Raw genomic sequence first — 18,154 nt, forward strand, 5'->3', positions numbered from 1 at the left:
CACAGAAAGTAAGGCTCAGCCAAGCTAAATAACCTTTTTAAGATCACACAGCTAGCAATTATGGATGGCAGATATTGTTAGATGACAGTGCTAAATTCACCACTTTTCCTGCCTGGGACTTGCTTCTGAGGAGTAAAGCTTGTAGAGGAAAAAGGTGGAAAAAACATTTGGGATATCATTGAGTTATCATGCCAGCTTGTCATACTTACCACTATGGCTTGATATAAATAAAGCCCCATCTGTTTAAGTCACTGCAGTTAGGTTTTCTGATATTTGCATCATAAAAGACTCTTAACTGATAAATCTTAGAACTGGAAATCAAAAGTAAAACTCGAAAGCCCCTGTTCTTTCCAATGGATAGCTCTAAAAGCATGATCTTAATAAATCAATTTTTAATTTTTTCAAAGTGACTTGAATATTGAAAACAATCTCAATACTCATAATTACTACAGGTATTTCTCACTTTATAAGGTAGATGTGTTTCTCAAAAAAGCCATGTGTAAATAATTTAAATATATATCACTGAGTGCATTAATAGATTGTAAAAGAAATCTATAATAAATAATCAAAATATTTGGAGAACATTTTTATGAGACTAAATAGGAAATTAGGTGGTGGTTGGCAAGTTTTTGTTCAACAAATATATCTTCTCAAATAGTGGTATGCCTTTTCCAAATTTACAATGCAATTTTATTGTCAAGAACCTGAGAGGGCAAGTAAGTGGAACTTAAATGAGTTAACTCATATCCACTAGGTTGGCAATAACCAATGCGATAATAATAAGTGTTAACAAGAATGTACAGAAATTGGAACCCTCATACACTCCCAGAGTGAATGCAAAATTGTGTGGTTGTGGGGCGCCTGGGTGGCTTAGTCGGTTAAGCGTCCGACTTTCGCTTAGGTCATGATCTCGCGGTTCGTGGGTTCGAGCCCCACGTCGGGCTCTGTGCTGACTGCCAGCTCAGAGCCTGGATCCTGTTTCAGTCTGTGACTCCCTCTGTCTCTGCCCCTCCCCTGCTCACTCTCTCTCCTAGAAAGAATAAATTTTAAAAAAAATTTAAAAAAAAACAAAAACAAAATTGTGTGGTTGTTTTAGAAAATAGTATGCAGTTCTTCAAAAGGTTAAAGAGAATTAACATATGACGTCACAATTCTATTCCTAAGTGTATGCCCAAGAGAAATGAAAACCTATGTCTACACAAAATCTTGTATATGAATACCATGAAAGCATTGCTCATAATAACCAAAAAGTGGAAACAACCCTAATGTGCATCAACTAATGAATGGATAAAGTCAATGTGATATATTCATACAATGGAACATTATTTGGTCATAAAAAGAAATGAAGTGCTCATACATGCTACACCACAGATGAATGTTGAAAGGCTTATGCTAAGGGTGAAAGAGCCAGTCATGGAAGACCACATATTGTATGATTCCTTTTATATGAAGTGTCCAAAGTAGACAAGTCCCCAGAGGATCCCTTGGGATGGGAAAGTTGAAGGAAATAGAGTTACCGCTAATGGATATGCAGTTTCCTTTTGGCATAAGAAAATGTTCTGAAATTGTGAATGTACTAAAATCATAGAATGCTTATACTTTAAATAAGGTGAATTGTATGGTGTGTGAATTATACTCAAGAAAGCTGTAATATTAAAAGGAAAACAATTCACCAACCAACAAAGATCAGCGGGCCCATGAGGTAGTAAAAGTTCCATAAGATAGTGTAAATCCTGAAGGCGCTATGCTTTCACTGTCAGTCTGGCACTATCTAGCTTTTCTGTGAACTTGTGCTGTGGGGGTTGCTCCCTTACTGTTTACATTTTCTCATTCCTGAAGTTGACTTTACAGTGATGCTCTAGTTTTCTTGTCCTCTTTTAATCTCTAGAGAACTACTTTATCTTAGAGCCAAAGGGTAGAGGTTAAGTCTCAGACCTGTGTTAGAACCCTGTCTCCCTTATGTCTTAGCCAGGTGACTCTGGAGAGGAAACATGAGCACTGTAAAATGGGGACAGTAATCATAGTTACTTCACAAGGCTGAGCTGAGGATTGAAGACGTGGTGCACGTGAAGTATGGAGGGCACCGGACAGACAACCCACCCCTAATCTCAGTGTTTCCACCATCCCTTTGATACCCGCCCTTGCCTCTGTCTAACCTCTACTCAGAATGTAATGTGTGAGCTTCTTGCCTGTGGCACATAGACCATTACTTCAGGCTTAGCAGTGTCTTTGTAAAATCTGCCTGGTTTTTACACAGAATTTCTTGGAATGAAGTGTTACTTTTCATGTTTCATTTAATCAAAATTTTTCTGAGTATGTTACATGTGGAGAGAGAAGATTGGAAGATTATTCTGTTCTATTGTGATTAGAACTGGTTATCATCTCTCAAATATGCCCTGTGATCTGGCTCCCACACCACTCCAGCAGAAAATAATTAAATTGGGAAGAAGGTAGTCAGGTCAGCCCTAGTTCAAATCCCACCTGTCCCTCTCTGGAGCTATGTGTCCCTGGACACATTGCCTAACCCACCGAGGCTTAGTTGCTTTGTCTACAAAAACTGGAAAAATAATCATATTTACCTCACAAGGTTGTGTAAAAGGTTAAATGAAGTAGCACATATAAAGCTTTTGACCCAGTGCTTAGCAAATAGTAAGGGTCCTACAAATGCTTTTTATTTTATTTTATTAATTTTTAAATGTTTATTTATTCTGGAGAGAGAGAGACAGAGAGACAGAGCATGAGTAGGAGAGGGGCAGAGAGAGAGAGAGAGAGAGAGAGACAGAATCTGAACCAGGCTCCAGGCTCTGAGCTGTCAGCACAGAGCCCGATGCGGGACTCATGAACCATGAGATCATGATCTGGGCCGAAGTTAGATGCTTAACTGACTGAGCCACCCATGTACCCCCCCCATAAATGCTTTTTAAAAAATTAGTAGTTGGGGAAATTTTTTGAGACTTACAAACAGGAAAAAAAAAGTGTACTTCAAATATGCCACTGAAGGCATTCTTTGAAAAAAAATAAAATTGGAAACATGATGAATGACTAACTTAATCTTGTTTGCCATAACTTTTTAAAAATTAATTTAATTTTATTTTCATCCTTAACACTATCAGAGTATTCAAAAACAGACTGACATACATGGATATAGTTTAAATGTAACAAAGGAAGATTTCAGCTATGTACATTGGGGAAGGGAAAGGGATTTTTTCACATCAATGTTTCCTATTTGCAATTTCTGAATAAGCACTCAAATTTAATTTACTATGAAGTAGTACAACTTTTATGATCAACTATTTATCTTTAAGCATAAAACTTAAGAGATTTTGTCATGATCATCTTGGCTCCTGAAGTCTGGTTATTGTAAGAATGTAACAAGAGTCTTTCTGTAAAGCTCTCCTGGACTGCAAATAGAAAATTACCACTTAAACTCAGTTATTACTTCAGTTTTAAAACTCAAAGTCCTGTGTCCTGGGGACTCCCTGAGTCTCAGGAAAACCAGAAAAGATGGTCAGCCTGTACAGGAACCAAATGTAAGATTTGGGGATCATTATTAATAACTAATAGCTTTCATGAATTTAGTGCCAGTGGTGGACCTGGCACTGTACTAAACGCTTTAAGAGCCAAATTCCACTTAAATAATTAGAATAAACCTGTGCATTAGGTTCTATTTTTTAGACCCATTTTAAAGATAAAGAAAGGCAATTCGGAGAGGTTGAGCAAGTTGCCTAAACCCTAGAAAGAGTATAGAGCTGAGATTGAAGCAAAGGTCCTTTTGAAGCTAGTCTGTGCTATATCACCATCAAGTCCCTGACCCTAGCAATGTACCAATGAATTAAAGGGCAGAAAGATTATAGAACACATTGTCGCACAGAGTGAAAATATAAATGGCTCAAAAAGGGTTCAAAGAGCTTCACTGATGATAATTAGGTCATTGGGGATAACCGGTGTATGTATAATGTTTAAGGCTGATTTTTTTGAGTCCCTGCTGGAGGCAGAACATTGACTAGACTGGAGTGGAATTGCTCATGTTAAACTGTTGAAGGAACCTACCTCTTCACATACACCACATACATTGTGTCTATGTAGGTGGGCTTCCCAGAATTCCAGGTACAAGTCATGTTGCCTGAATATTCATAAATGACACAGGTTACCTTGTCAGGAACATCTGGTGGATCTGCAACAAAATGTAACTCTTAGGAGCCACCATACAAACATAAATTCTTTATAAAGTAGCTAGTTGATAAAACTTTCCATTTTATTTAGGAAACCAGCCCAATCAGCGCTCAATACCTCCCTCATTCCATCCCTATCACCTCACCTTACACCGTACTTTGCCATCTGACATTGCTACTCTTTTGTATACTTTATTCTCTACTCCTCTGGCGATACTAATATGATCAGGTTTCTCCTATACCAAGAANTTACCTCATCTCCCATCTTCTCTTGAACCCCAGCCTGTCAAGATTCAGACCCACAGTTCCACCAAAACCACAGTTGTGAAAGTCATTAATGATTTTCTAATTGACAAATTCTGAGATTCCTGTGCAATCACCATTGACCTTGACTTCTGCAGCATTTGCTGTTTTGGTCCCTTTCCCCTTGAAACCTTTGCCTTTGGCTCTTGTGAAAGGATCCCTGAAAGTGTTTTTTCTATCACTCCACTCCAGCAGACTATTTCCTCTTCTAACATTTATTTCACTACTCACTTTAAAAGTTTGGTGTTCATGGGGTGCCTGGGTGGCTCAGTTGGTTAATGTCCGGCTTCAGCTCAGGTCATGATGTCATGGTTGGTGGGTTCAAGCCCCATGTCAGGCTCTTTGCTGATGGCTCAGAGCCTGGAGTCTGCTTTGGATTCTCTGTCTCCCTCTCTCTCTGCCCCTCCCCTGCTTGCACTCTCTCTCTCTTTCAAAAATAAATAAACACTTAAATTTTTTTTAAAGTTTGGTGTTTATATGTATGATGGAATATTACTCAGCCTCACAAAAGAAGGGAATTCTGATACATGCTACAACAGAGATGGAAGTAGAATGGTAGTTTCCAGGGTCGGGGAGAGATGGGGAGTATAATGGCTACAGAGTTTCAGTTTTGCGAGATGAAAATAGTTCTGGAAATGGATGGTGGTGATGGAAAGTGATGGTGATTGCAAATAGTGTGAGTGTACTTCATGCCTCAGAATGGTACACTTAAGAATAGTTTAAAAATATATTTTATATTATGTATATTTTACCATAATAAAAAGTGACTAAAATTTTTTGGGGGGGCTCCTGGGTGGCTCAGTCTGTTGAGTATCTCTGTTGATTTTGGCTCAGGTCATGATCCCAGTTGTGGAATCAAGCACCATGTTGGGCTTTGTGCTGAACATGGAGCCTGTTTAAGATTCTGTCTCTTTCCTGGGGCGCCTGGGTGGCTCAGTGGGTTAAGCATCTTACTTATGATCTCATGGTTCATGTGTGCAAGCCACATATCACATTCTGTGCTGGTAGCTCAGAGCCTGGAGCCTGCTTCGGAATCTGTCTCCCTCTCTCTCTGCCCCTCCCCCACTTGCCTTCTGTCTCTTTCTCTCTGTCAAAAATAAACAAACATTTAAAAAAATTTTGTTCAAAGATTCTGTCTTTCTCTGCCCATCTCATCTGGTCACATGCTCTTTCTCTAAAATAATTAAAAAAAATTTTTTTGGTATTCACAGAATTCTATTTCAAAGTTATCTCTTTCTCCCTTCCTGCATCCCCTTTAGCTCTTTTTCTAAGTGACCATAATATGGAGAACATTATTTAGTTTTTATCTGTTAGTGTCTTTACCTTTTGAGAACTGACATCTCCATCACTCCCAACCTTATCCTCACTCCGCTCCTGAGTCAAGGGCTGTCACTAGGCTTCCCCCAGAAGTGTATTCTTGACCTAGGCTGCTTATACAGAGCATTTCCCTTAAGAATGAACACATGACTCAAAATGAACCAATCAGAATTCTCCAAGGGACTTGTTGGGAGCCATTGTAAGAGGTATTTTATTCCCCCTAGAAATTGCTATCTCTGAGTAACATGAGACGGTGGTAGGCATCTTGCATTTAAGAGTGAAGACAACACGGGGGCACCTGGGTGGCTCAGTTGGTTAAGCGACAGACTCTTGACTTCACGGTTTGTGAGTCTGAGCCTCGCGTCAGGCTCTGTGCTGACAGTGCAGGGCTTGCTTGGGATTCTCTGTCTTTTTGTCTGCCTCTCTCTCAAAAAAAAAAAAAATCTTAAAGGAAAGAATTAAGACAACACAGGGGAAAAAAGCCCATGAAGAGATAGGAAAAGATGAGAGATCCGATGACATTATTGCAGTCCTTATGGTCTCTGAAGTCTATGAAACTGCAGCAACTATAAAACGATATCTGCAATTTTCAGTTACATCATCCAATAATAAATGACCAACGTCAAGATAAAAAAAGATGTATAGAGGGGCAAGATGACAGAGAAGTAGGGAGCTCCATACATTTCACGTGCCCCCATCTCTCAAATGGAGAAGGCTTGAAGCCATAGGATACTGAACCACAGGAGTTTGGGAGGAAAAGGAGACAGAGTCCACTGAGAAAACAACCTTATAGTGCTACCTCAAAAAACAAACCAACGTACACATGGTGGAGAGTCCCAAATACCACTACAAGTAGGGAAATAAAATAACCAAAGTCTCAACAAGAGAGACCAAGAGACACCATTCAAAGAACACTTCCTGAACAGACAGGCCCTGGACAGTCAATGAGCCTTCTTTAATCCAGCAGTGCTCGCAGGTGCAGAATGCATAACAAGCTTTTAAAACTAACAAGAGACAGAAAGCTAGCCAAAATGACAAAACAAAAGAACTCTCCTTTAAAGAAATTCCAGGAAGAAATGACAGCTAAAGAACTGCTCAAAACAGATATAAGCAACATAACTGACCAAGAATTTAGAACAATAGTCACAAAATTAATCACTGGGCTTGAAAAAGGCATGGAAGACATCAGAGAAACCATTGCTACAAAGACTATGGAGCTTAAAAATAGTTGTGATGAATTAAACAATGCTATAAATGAGGTGCATAGTAAAATGGAGGCATCCATTGAACGGATTGAAGAGGCAGAGAGAAGAATAGGTGAATTAGAGACACAATTATAGAAAAAGAGGAAGCCGAGAAAAAGAGAGATAAACTGATCCAGGAACACTAAAGGAGAGTTTGAGAGCCGAGTGATACAGTCAAATGGAACAATATCCATATCATAGGAATTCCAGAAGAGGAACAAAAAAGATGTATAGATATATGGAGTGTTCAGTCACTTTTCAGGTGTGGCTCTCTCAGCTTGTCCCCACACTCACAATACTGCCTGGGCAACTTGACTACTCAGCAAATGACAAGAAAAATGAAGAATAAGGGCTGAGGAAGAATAAAAATATGGACATCTATGCACCTGAAGTTATAGCCAAAGATTTATCTTAAATACAAGTCATCTACCAAGAATATTGCTTGTAAAATCAAAAAATAAATATATGAAAAAGTTGTCCTTGTTGCAAATTGGAACAATAATAGATATCATTTAGACCTATAAAATTGGCAAGGGTTTTGAAAACATGCTAATCTACAGTGTTGGAATGGACTTTTGGGAAATCCTCTAACATACCTGTTGGTGGGAATGCAAACTGGTACAACCTTTATGGAGAGCACTTTACATATCACTGTCTTTAAAAGCAATAGTAATATTTTGCACCCCAGCAATTTTACATCTAGGAATGCATCTTTTTTTAAAAAAATGAATGTCTATGCATTTTTTAAAATGTTTGTTTATTTTTGAATGAGAGACAGACAGAGCATGATTGGGGGAAGGGCAGAGAGAGAAGGAGACACAGAATCCGAAGCAGGCTCCAGGCTCCAAGCTGTCTGCACAGAGCCTGATGCGGTGCTCGAGACCACGAGAGATGAGATCATGACCTTAACCGAAGTCGGACACTTAACTGACTGAGCCATCCAGGCGCCTCTAGGAATGCATCTTTAATGAAAGGTTCAAAGATATACAAAAGTATTTGACTAAGAATGTGTGCTTCTTAAAATGGTGTTTATAATTATGAATAAGTTGGAAATAACCTAGTACCCCCAAATAGGGTTAAATAAACTATAGTAGACTCCTAAGATACATCCAAAAACTAAGTTGTAGAAGATAGTTTAGGTATCTGGCCTCTGGAAAGCACTAGAAATGTGTCTAAGTAAATTCTGACTGTATGATGAAGTGAAAAATGCAGGTTGCAAAACACCGTAGTGAGAGAGACAGAGAGGCTGAGACAGGGAGGGATGGGGAAAAGGAGACAGAGGAGGAGAGAGGGGAAGAAATGGGGAGAGACAAAGAGACTGAAGCTTTAAAGATATATTTTAAATCATTAAAGAGGGGTTGCTAGTAGTGAAATTATGGGATTATAGAGATGATGGGTATTTCCTTTTTGCTGGTCTAAATTTTTAAAAACTTTCTACATTGTGTGCAATTTGATTTTACAATTAAAAAACTATTTCAAGCAATAAGAACATACTAAAGTACTTTAGAATGTTTTGGTGAGTTGTAGCATTGAATTACAAAACAGACAAACTGGACTCCAAGTAGGGGAAAATAAATTTTTTCATTTGAGTGATACAGGAGATAAATTTAAGTCATTTTGGACATGGATTGAGTTGTGGTCCCTCACCAATTATAGTCATTTGTGCTGAACTTACTTTTTCCCCCTGAGACATGAGCCAGAGTATCACTGATTTGGCTATCATAAAAAACAATGGTCAATCTTTTGGGTTGTTATTCCACAGCATTCTATATGAAGTGAGTGCTCAGGTTTTTAAATGTCTGGTGGTTAATTAACTTTGCAAAAGATCAGATAGATTATATACACATCTGCAAATAAACAGAATATTTGTTAATGGGAAGCTGTGTAAAGATGGGAATATGATTATGGTTATGAGAGAAAGAAGGAATTTTTGTTAATCTTATTGCCAGTTTATACAATGTCGAAGGTAAAAAACTGCTAGACAGCCAGGTATCAGAGAATACCCTGAAATACACAAGGATGAGGCTTATGTTTTTGCTTTTTTCTAGCAATCACATCCATCCCTATTATTGGAGCACTTATTAATCACTGGCAATATTTCTTGTGAATTCAGAGTCTAGCCAAGGATCATTTTCTATTGAGAGTTTCTTAAAGGCAGAGTCCCTTTTCTTTGAATTTCTAGCATTTAACATATTTTTGGCCCGTAGCAACCTCTCAGTAAAGCTATCTCATAATTTGATTGGCTTGATTAATAAAATGACAATAAGGAGAATTTAAAATGAACAGAGGCATAATGCTTCTGGCAGAGATCACTCTGTAATTCCTTATCTAAGGAGAACACAGGCCAGCCTAATTGTGCCAATAGTAATGATTCTAGATAGTAACGTTAAAGGCAAATATTCAGGGGCTTTTGTTGGGTAAAAAGTCTGCTTTCATGCCAATAAGTAGAAATCAAAGATGGTTAAAATTTGGGGTGCTCTTGATTTTGGCTCAGCTCAGACCTCATGGTTTGTGAGATCAAACCCCGAGTTGGGCTCCACCTTGACAGGACTCTGTGCTGACAGCACGGTGCTTGCTTGGGATTCTCTGTATCCCTCTCTCTCTTCTCTCTATCTACCCCTTCCTTGCTTGTTCTCTCTCTCAATAAATAAACTTAAAAAAAAAAGATGGTTAAAACTGAAGGAAGTCAAAGATATTTAAACTTTTAAGTAAATGTTTAAGTGGAAACAGAGTGTTCCATGTATGTTTTTTTAATGTGTTATTTTTAAATGAATGAAGACGTCTTATGGTATTTATCTTATGATTGGTGTGAATCTGATAAAACCAACTTCCCATAATATATGTGCATTCAATCACAGATGAATTCTAGGAAGTGTTTAAAATTATGGCTAAAAATAGAAATTGTGATAATATGTATATTTCACAAATTACACATTACAGTACAGAGCTTTTAAATATATTTGTATTTCTTTTCAGGGAAAGCACTGACTCATTTATTTTCTCTCTCTTTTATGATTTGTTTCTAGTCTAAAAAAATACACATAAGCATTTTATTGAAAACAGTGATGGTAACTTAACATAGTAAAGCTCACAGGACAAATATCCTGTGATCAAAGCAACCCAGTGAAAGCAATGTGACTTCTAGAGTACCACAAAAACCCTCAAAAACTTTTTTTTGACCTACTTAAATAGGAAGTTTTGTTTGCTAAGAATGCGAAGCTCAAGAACCCAGGGATTCTTGGGTCTAAGAGAGTAAATTCTTACCTGGCAGTTACAATTTCATACTCATAACCAGAGGCCTGTGTAAGAAGTTACAACTCACAAGTAAATGGAAAGAGTGATGTTCTTTTTAAGCCGCCAGCAGCAGAGAATCTAAATTCTTCTGTGATGTCCTAGAAGGGGAGCACAGGCCATTCCCTGATCCTAAACATGGCTTGGTGGTTGTGTTTGGGGGTAGAAGCCCTTAGCAACACTGGCAGAGGTGTGGGGGTAATATGTCACCCACACTGGAAACCAAGGCAGGAAGCCACACTTCTTTTGCCTCTTTTCTTCCTCTGGCATCAATTAAAAGCTAACCTTTCCCCATAACTGTGGAAGGTGCTTATTTGTCCCCTAAAGAAATTGTATCTTCTCTCAATGCCCCCCCAAAGGATAAATAGTAAAATATTCAAGCATTAAGTGTTGCTTATGTTTCCTGAGGATGTGGACAAGCTAAGGTGCCCTCATATATCAGATAAGATGTCTGCCTGTGGCTTCAATTCCCATAATTTAGGGCAAGTTTAGCATGTTGTCAATATAAGGTGTGAATTTACTAACTTTATTGTTTGACCCCAAAGCTTACTACTTTCCTTCCTCAATTCATCTCTACTACCTCCTATAGATAGCTCTTCTTTCTTTTGAAAATTGCACAAGATCAGGTGTCCAGAGTTAAGTAGGACAATGGCCTTATTTAGAACAAGGAAGCTCTTGCTTCTCCGCTATACACTCTAGGGGCCAAGTCACGAATACCAGGTCGTCTTGCTCTTGCTAGTTAAAGTCTGGAGAGGAGAAAGACTAAGAACTCACATTTGATTCTTAAAAGTATGTGGAAGAGAGCATGACAAAGACCCCAAAGCTCTCTATCTTTAACTTAAATTGGGTCCAGATGCTCTAGGGAATGAATCTCTAGGTTAAAACAGTGCTGAATTTATTGATCTATTTCTCATAAAAGTAGAACCAAGAATTAAGTATATAATTATACAAATTAGCTCATATTACTATATTTACTCACACATCCTCAGAATACTATAAAAAATTGAATGTAACAAAGATTTTTTAAGATCAATGCAATTAACTTTTTTCTTAATTATAATAACAATGATTCACAATTAGGACAGTGGGATTAGGGGAGTGGGAATTGTATCAGAATACTCTTATATTTTATCAAAAGGATGCATTTTTAAGGGTTTGGGCACAATGGTGTTGCACTTTAAAATGTGTAATATGCTTTTAAATAGTTTATTAAAATTTGATGCTTATCGCAGCCAGTATAATTGGCCTCATTTTACAGACATGGAATCAAGGCTCAGACTGGTTAACTTTCCCAAGGTCACACAGCTGGTAAGTATAGCAGGAACACAAAGCTAGTTTTGCAGTTGTTTTTGCTCTGTAAATCTTAGCCTCAAATTTTTTTAATGGAATCTGCTTCAAGGTTGTTGCTATTATTTTGGAAAGCAAATAAACAAAAAACATAAGTGTAAAGCAGATGAAAAGAGCAAAAAAAAAAATCTGAGAATGCTGCCCCTCATATATGTGTGTTTGGACAGGCTGATGTTAAAAATTTGTTTTTTGAATGCATCAGCAACATTGAAAAATGTATAGAGTTCACATTGAAGATTCACATGTCTGTCTTTCCTTAAAGAGTCAAATATTCAGGAGAACCTGGGTGGCTCAGTCAGTTAAGGGTCCAATTTCAGCTGAGGTTATGATCTCACCGCTCATGATTTTGAACCCCGTGTCAGGCTCTGTGCTGACAGTTTAGGGCCTGGAGCCTGCCTCGAGTTCTGTGTCTCCCTCTCTCTCTGCCCCTTCCTTGCTCATGCTCTGTCTTTCTCTCTCTTAAAAATAAATAAACATTGGGCCGCCTGGGTTGCTTAGTCGGTTAAGCGTCCGACTTTCGCTTAGGTCATGATCTTGCGGTTCGTGGGTTCGAGCCCCGCGTCGGGCTCTGTGCTGACTGCCAGCTCAGAGTCTGGAGCCTGTTTCAGTCTGTGACTCCCTCTCTCTCTGACCCTCCCCTGCTCATGCTGTCTCTCTCTCTCTCTCCTAGAAATAAATAAAACATTAAAAAAAATTTAAAAAAAACATTAAAAAGAAAAACAGTCAAAAGTCTTAGGAACATTGGATTCTTATAATGATGGAGCTGGGCAGTGGCTATTCCCCAATAGGCCTCTATGTGCTTTTCTCTCTGCACAGATCTCACCAGCCTCCTTAAGTCCTATATTTCACTAACCTGGCCCCTGGAAGCCTTTCAGTTTGCAATTCCTATATTAAACTAGTACAAGAAATAAACTATATTAATTAGTCTCTATTTTAGACAATATTTCAGACCAGTTAATTGCTAGATTAGCTTTCATTTGAATTTTGAATGCACCCCAACACTTACATCCAGAAGAAATGTCTTTTCCACATATCAGTGTCTCTTGAAAATATCCAGGACATTCAGCAGTGCAGTACATAGAGGCATGTGGCTCCAGAAAGTTGTTATACCAAAGCCGAGCTGTTGTTTTATTAATTCTTGAGATTTGAAATCTTTCTTTAATGCCATTTTTATAAAAATAAAGTTTCCTTGGTTGGCAGTTCTTAATTGCTGCTTGGCAATAAATAGAGATATTCATACCCATCTTGAAAACTGTGGCTGGTTCTACCCACATGTGGCCAGAACAGTTTATATTTGTAATTCCTGGAAATGAATAGATAAAACAAAAAATTCCATGTAAACATTGAAACAAGAGATTCAGGTGAATATGTTGTTGCATTTAAATTTTATTCCTTTTCTATTAATTAAATGATTTCCATTGGAAAAATGTTTAGGACTAACTGTATCTTTGCATCTGTTAGTTTATTATAATGTACTTTTAGCAGGCTTCTGTGGATGCTCAGTATGTTACTAGACTCTAGACATGAGCTAGAGTCTAGTAACAAAACTAGAGTCTGCCTTTAAAGCTACTTTGTCTAAAGAGCAAATATAATTAGCTCTCCTTTTTAAAAATAGAGAACCGAGGCATTATGAGGCTATGGCATTTTTGAAAGGTAAGCTTAGAAATAACACCTGGCCTTGCAGAATCCAAACTCCATTCTCTAGGCACTCCATTGATCTTTCATTCTTCTATAGATAACAGCTATTTTTATCAGAAAATTGAGCTTAATGAATAAAACTATACTCTTACTAATGCCAAAAATCTATTGCTTGATAACCACTTAAAAGTCATCATTAATTTAATAATATAGGAAAAGTTCCAGGATATGTTTTGTTAAAAAGTAAGTTGCAAAACAACACATTTAATATGGGCTCAATATCAGAAATAAATAGATGAATGAATGAGGAGAAATACACTAAGATGTTATCAATGATAATCTTTGTTAGTCTAATTTTTTTCATTTTACTCGCATATTTCTGTGCTTTTAAAATTATATAGTGAATGTATTACTTTTATACCCCCAAGCAATAATTAAAAGTCATTTCCATAAACTCAAATGACAGTGCAATGCAGTATCAGTTAAATCAAACTCACATTAAGGAAAATTTATTATTGTCTTTTTGTGGAAATACTTGTATTAAATATCTTAGAATCTCATCAAAATAGTGATAAATGTAACTATTTTATTTTAAAGTGTTCTTATCTATAGACTACAATGCTTAAAGAATTAACTTGCATTGGGGCGCCTGGATGGCTCAGTCGGTTAAGCTTCCGACTTCGGCTCAGGTCATGATCTCACGGTTCGTGGGTTCGAGCCCCGCTTTGGTCTCTGTGCTGACAGCTAGCTCAGAGCCTGGAGCCTGCTTCAGATTCTGTGTTTCCCTCTTTCTCTGACCCTCCCCTGCTCATGCTGTCTGTCTCTCTCTCAGAATAAATAAAACATGAAAAACATTTTTTTAAAAAGATAACTTACATAATATAAATGTAATTGAATATTTTCATTTACATAATGAACATTAGGTATAAATTATAAGTATTTAAATGTTAAAATAGTGATAAAAATGATTCCATCATTATTAATGGGAAATTGAAGCCAAAGACATGGAAAGGAAGTTTTAAGAAAACATATGACTACTTTAAATAAGGTCAACAATTCGGGTTTAGACAAACTGCATCTCCAGCACCTTAAAAAAATATCTGAATACTACCATGGAATTACTATAAGTAGTGTTTGAGAATACACAGAAAATATCAAAAATGATGGAAGACTATTTGGATAAATGCTTGTTTTCAAAAACAGAATAAAGAAGGACCCCAGAAACTTCGGACCAACAAGCTTTACTACATTTAGGAATGAATTAGTAAGTCCATGGTTTTTCAGTACCAAAAAAAAAAAATCAGTAATCAGTGGGAGTCAACATAGATTATGTAAGAATAAATTATGGATTAATGTCTCTTTTTAATGGGGTTAGTAGATGGGTCAGAGGAATGTTAAGCTTTTTAAAAAAATTATTATTTCAGCAGAGCTGTTGAAAAAAGGGAACATAACATGCTAATAGAAAATTTGGAAAAAATGTAGTCTAGATGATATTAAAACTATTCATAGATTGAACAATAATATATAAAATAGTATCTAATGGACAGCTCTAGGGTCTCTAATACCATGTCAGAGGAGCTTGACTTATTTCTCTATACTCTGTATTAATTACTTGAATGTATCAACAGAAGTCCTACTTATCATTTGCATATTTCAATCTCTTAAATCTTGGGTAGCAGTTGGCCTGCTTTTGGCAATGTCTGATATCCTGCTGGAGGGATTCTAGTTCTGATGATAGGGCTACCCTCTATATCACCAATATAATTGTGTTCCAACCTACAGGAGACAATGTTGCTTTTGTCACTATTCTGAGTCATTTGCATGATTTGCAAAGCTTCCTTACCCTACCTTAGTGTTGCTTGTCTCCCAGCAAATGAATTTCTGCCACCTGCCTAGGACACCAAGTCCCCAGTAGAAACTCTCAGATGTCAACACTATCCTGCCTGAATTTCTGACAATCCCCTTCCTGGATTCCTCATAGCTGCTTATGCTTGTATCTGTAATAGTGGCAGATGTTTGTGTGAATTATAAGATGGGAATAATAATAGCCAATACTATTGCACAAAGTTGTGAGAAATAAAAGGCTTAGTTAGCACAGTGCCTGACATATAGTACCTGTCAACAAATGGATTGTGGAGTTGAATTAAATTCAAATGTTTGATGGATTATCATATAACAGTTATAACAGTTCAAAGATAGAACATGCCAACTCAGAATAATATGCTTCTTCATGGAAATGTTCATATATGAGTTAGAGGTTTGTTTACTAAGGGAAAGGAATCCTGACATTAGGTGGGAGGTTGGACTCTTTCATTTCATTCCATATAATTTTTATGTGCATAAAAGTTTTCCCAGTCTAATAAGTTTTGATTCTTCAGAGACCCTAGAATAATGCCTTGAGAATAATAAACACTCAACATTTTTTTTGAATAAAAGATAGCAGTAGGTACTAAAAATACTATACCTCCATGACACCAGTTGAAGAATATGTAAATAGCTATTACCACATCCCATTGAATTGTGACCTGATTCATTCCTGAAAGCAAGAAATAGCTCTTTGTTGCCCTCTAGAAAAAAATATGAAAAAGTTTTAAATTGTAATATTTTAATAAAATAACAATAATAGAAACATTACATTTTTCCTAACAGTTACTATTGCCTTTGATGAGAAGGTTTCAATAGGAAGAAAAGAAAGAAGGAGGGAAGGAAGGAAGAAAAGAAGGGAAGGGAGAAAGAAAGGGAGGAGGGAAACAGGGCAAAGAAAAGCCAGTGGTGTGTGAGGAGGTATGAGACAGATGGAAAAGGGCCTTTTATACCCTTCAAAAGTCACTATGATTTACCTTAGTAGGACATTTTGACCCTTAATAAAATACTCTTTCTTCTAATCTAGTCTCTCTCATCAGAAATCTCTACTCTCACTCCTGATAATAAATTCTCCTGACCAGATTTCTGTGCCTAAGCAGCTCCAGAAATAGCAGTCTTTGATGAGTTAAACTTAGGAAAAGCCAAAAAGTGGAGAACTTCCAGAAAAAAAGTATTCAAAATGAAGAAAGATGAAGTGAGACAAAGGCATATGTGCTATCACCAATTAAATTTATATAAAACTCCTTTCCTCTGTAGACAGCTCAAAAGAAACACATTATACAAATTCCAAACAATATTACCATTAGTTTACAACTAGTTACATTATTTAATTTATCAGTTATTTACATTTTTATTTAAATGTCACTTTACGTTATTATTTAATAACCAACATTATTCAGTTATTTTTATGTTTAATAAAACCTGAACCTTTCATATAAGACAGCAAAACAAAATCATGACTAATCATATAGCAGAAAATATAACATTTTTAAAACCTGGGGTCCCTATGACCCCCATGAGTATAGAAACCCCTTTCATAATTTGCTAGCAATATTAGGTCTTCTTTTTATAAATAATAAGCAAAACAAGATCTAAAATGTTCCTGGTTAGAAGTTAACTACTCACCCAATAGAGCATATACAATAGTAATTGCTTAAAGTGATGTAGTATCAGACAATATTTTAGAATAAACTCATCAGTAACCACTCTATGAAGTATCACAAGAACTTATAAGAAAAAACAACTGGAGAGTCTGGGTGGCTTAGTTGGTTAAGCTTCTGACTCTTGCTTTCAGCTCAAGTAATGATCTAAGATTGAGACCTAAGTTGGTTCTTTGCTGACAGCAAGGATCCTGCTTTGGATTCTCTTTCTCCCTCTCATTCTGCCTCTCCCCCACTCGTGCTCTCATGTGTGCTTTCTTTCTCTCAAAAAATAAATATACATTAAAAAAGAAAGAAAGAGGTCACCTAAGTGGCTCAGTTGGGTAGGGTCTGACTTTGACTCAAGTCATGTTCTCTCAGTTCGTGGGATGGAGCCCCCACATAGGTCTCTGGGCAGATAGCTAGGAGCCTGGAGCCTGCTTTGGATTCTGTATCTCCCTTTCTCTCTGCCCCTCCCCAACTTGTGCCCTCTCTCCCTCTCTCTCTCCCAAAAATAAATAAACATTAAAATTTTTTTAAAAAGCAACCTGTTCCATGTATTTCCCTAAGACAATATAGCTGTTTTTAAGTATTGGATGATCATGGTCTCTTTACCTTTCAACTTGTCTGAAGCACATAATTCCACTTCAGAGTCAGGCTGCTGCTACCTCGTTGCCTGCGTCATGTCCTCTTCCCCCACTGCCTGGCTGTCAATAATCACTTCAGATTTTCAGCAATGAGGCAAATGGAAATGTTAGCAAAGCCCTGACCTACATTTCAGATTCTTGAACTAAAACTGTCGAATTCAAAATGACTGGCTCTAGTGTCACTATTTGGGAAAACCCAGATTACTGAAAGTGAACTGCTTTGTCAGTACTTTTTATTCTCAGCTTAATTTAAAATGATCTGTCTCATCCAAGAAGTAGAACCCCTTATACAGGTTCTATCTGTCAGAATCTTTGACACCAAAAATACGCTTAGCTTTAATTTGCAATTAACATTGATCTTTATTATAAACCAGTTTCTTAAGAAAGTCTAAATGCTACTATTGACTATTTATTTATTTAACATTTTTGAGTATCTAATATGTCAGCCATTGTTTCGGGTATTAGAGATATAATGGTGACTACTACTGACCAGCTCTTTTGTTGTATTGTTTAAAGTGGTTACATGGTAGATCAGTTGTTTTGAACTATCCTTAATGTCTCAACAGGATTCTACAGGCATTTAAAAAATTACCAAATATTTGGTACATTTATAGTAGGCATCACCAGGGACTTTTCATGGCATGCTTTTTCCTCCCACGTCCTTTGTTGCTTCTACTTGAATATCTTTTCAC

At 37.0% G+C, this 18,154-nt stretch overlaps 1 protein-coding gene across 1 annotated transcript in view; it reads right to left on the minus strand.

The window, feature by feature from the left end:
- IL23R (interleukin 23 receptor) overlaps window positions 1-17,477 on the minus strand; it is a 64,469-nt gene extending 46,992 nt beyond the window's left edge. The window contains exons 1-4 of the mRNA XM_077776376.1: window positions 17,431-17,477; window positions 15,777-15,879; window positions 12,681-12,977; window positions 4,051-4,174 (exon numbers count right to left, since the gene is read on the minus strand). Of these exons, the coding sequence (XP_077632502.1) occupies window positions 4,051-4,174; window positions 12,681-12,977; window positions 15,777-15,846 (491 nt within the window). The 5' untranslated portion in view covers window positions 15,847-15,879; window positions 17,431-17,477. The remainder of the gene's footprint in view (window positions 1-4,050; window positions 4,175-12,680; window positions 12,978-15,776; window positions 15,880-17,430) is intronic.
- Between the last annotated feature and the right edge of the window lie 677 nt (window positions 17,478-18,154).

Source organism: Crocuta crocuta, unplaced genomic scaffold (assembly GCF_008692635.1).
Source record: "Crocuta crocuta isolate KB4526 unplaced genomic scaffold, BGI_CrCroc_1.0 scaffold17, whole genome shotgun sequence".
Lineage (NCBI taxonomy): Eukaryota > Metazoa > Chordata > Mammalia > Carnivora > Hyaenidae > Crocuta > Crocuta crocuta.